Source organism: Merops nubicus, unplaced genomic scaffold, assembly GCF_000691845.1.
Source record: "Merops nubicus isolate BGI_N331 unplaced genomic scaffold, ASM69184v1 scaffold46940, whole genome shotgun sequence".
Taxonomy (NCBI): Eukaryota; Metazoa; Chordata; class Aves; order Coraciiformes; family Meropidae; genus Merops; species Merops nubicus.
This window is the reverse complement of record NW_008583027.1, coordinates 570-2,595: the sequence shown is the minus strand read 5'-3', so window position 1 is coordinate 2,595 and position 2,026 is coordinate 570. Positions and strand designations below refer to the sequence as shown.

Sequence of the window (2,026 nt, the reverse complement as noted above, 5' to 3'; positions counted from 1 at the left end):
GTACTTCTTCAGAACCTGCCGCAACGGGAGGGGAGGGGTTATCGGCACGGCCAAAGGCAGGCGTACCTGCGAACCGCATCGGCGAGAGGAAAAGGAATGTATTACCAGGAGGGGAAAGAGGGAGGAAGAGAGACTATCACAGATGGTGGGCGAATCCTGACACCAGAGTTTACAGTGGTCTGTTTGGGAGGAGACTGCTCAGCACCAAGGTGTATCACCAAGAGGGAATGCTGCTAACAGTCTTCACCGAGTCTCTAAAGTTACCTTTAAGCTGGAACCCAGACAAAGAATCACATCTGCTTTGCTCGCAGCTTCTGTTGCTGCTTCCCAGTTCAGGGGCTGTCTCAACGTCCCCTTCTCCCCAAAGTGGACGATTGTGTCTCTCAACTGTGCCCCGCACTTGTGGCACGTCCTGCCCGTGTGGTGCCTGTGCAGGGCCGTGCGCTCCGTCACGTCGAACACTCGCACGTACTCTCTGTTGGGTGTACAGGAAGTGCAGACCTGGGGACGAAACACCCGGCACGTCCTCAGCCTCGCCTGTGGAAGGCTGGAGCCGGCTGCTTAAACTGCCACCATCAACAGGAAGCAGGAAAAGCAATCATCAGGGAGCAGATGCTAACGTGGAAAAGTCTGGGAAACGTTAACTAGCGGGTGGAATTACAGGAGCCTGTTGGCCGTGGGGTAGGAGGGGCTTCAAGGAGAGCTGAGGAAGAGTGGTTAGCAGGAGGCTCTAGCAAGCCCAGAGAAAAAGCTACCAAGTTGTATGGAACGCTTTATTTTGGTGCTTGCTAGCTAGTTCACCCCAAACCCGACGGCCTGAAGATGGGAACTAAGCAGAGGCTAGCCCCTGTACTAGCTGCTCCTGAGCTAGCGACAGGTAGGTCTCTTCTGGCGAGGCCACCAGACAGACAGGTTGTCCTGTTCTGGGCACTCACCTCTATGTACATGTTTCCGTGGAGTTCAGAGATTGCTGCTCGGGGTAACCCGCTCCGCAGGTGCAGCCCGTCACAGTTCTGAGAGACCACGTGCTGCACCTTGGAGAGAGCACAAGGCTGAGCCAGCACAGGCACAGAACTCTCTGCAAGCACCACCCAAACGCAGGCAGCGTGTCCACCTCAGCACACACCAGACAGCCCCCTCATCAGAGCAGAACCAGCAGGAGAAGAGCTTGGAGAACAGACCTTTGTGGAAGCTACGTGAAAAGCCTCCTCCTGATAAACAGAGCCATGCAGGTCTGGCTGACTTTGTAGCCAGGTCCCCAGAGCAGCCTCTCCAGGAGGCAGATACAAGGTGTAAAAGGCAGCAGGGAAGCCCTGCCCGGGCTGCAGCCTGGAGCTGGGCTAGCGGGGACTCGGCTGGGCGAGCTCTTGGAGGCCACCTCCTCCCTTGACCTGCAGCCACCCGAGTGAAACTGCAGCTAGGCAACCTCATAAACAGCTTTTTACCCCTGTTGGGTTTTATTTAGCAGACAGAGGAACACAGGTGAGATGCAGGAAAAAAATACCTTACCAGGTTGTGCTTGTGCAGGCAGGCGATGCTCATGTGGGTGAGCGTGGGCTCTGCCTCGCTCAGATCTGTAGCCCTGACAGGAAGCAAGAAAAAAAACAACTTGCAAGTGCCATTAACGTCTCCTTCAGCATCAGCTTTTGGCTGCACAGCTCAGAACACGTCTCCTCACCTGATGCTCCTGCCCTTCTGCAGCAACGTCCATATGCCATTGGGGCCCCTGTAGTCGGGGATCGAAGCTGCCTGCGTTATCAGGAGAGGAAAACACACAGCCTGATGGAAGCATCACACCTCTTGTCCACAAACACACTGACCCAGTTTCATGTCAGGCACCTCACTCAGGGGGTGCTTTTTTTCTTCACTCCAAGTTTTCTGGCACGGTGGTTTCCTAATTGCAGGAAAAGCTTCTTTTCCCATGTCTCCTCTCTCTCCAGCATCTCTTCTCATACCTTACAGCTCTCATTTCCACCTCCAGTATTTATTTGCTCCAATTTCACTATAATAGAGTCCCTCCAGAACT

The 2,026-nt window shown here is 54.4% G+C and overlaps 1 protein-coding gene across 1 annotated transcript; it reads right to left on the bottom strand.

Annotated features, from left to right (window-relative positions):
* Window positions 1-3: 3 nt before the first annotated feature.
* Window positions 4-1,779, bottom strand: SIRT7 (sirtuin 7; the record flags this gene model as incomplete). Its single annotated transcript, XM_008939412.1, has 5 exons — window positions 4-15; window positions 265-501; window positions 936-1,034; window positions 1,510-1,582; window positions 1,679-1,779. Coding segments are annotated over 5 exons (522 nt in total), but the record flags the coding sequence as incomplete, so codon positions are not given.
* Between the last annotated feature and the right edge of the window lie 247 nt (window positions 1,780-2,026).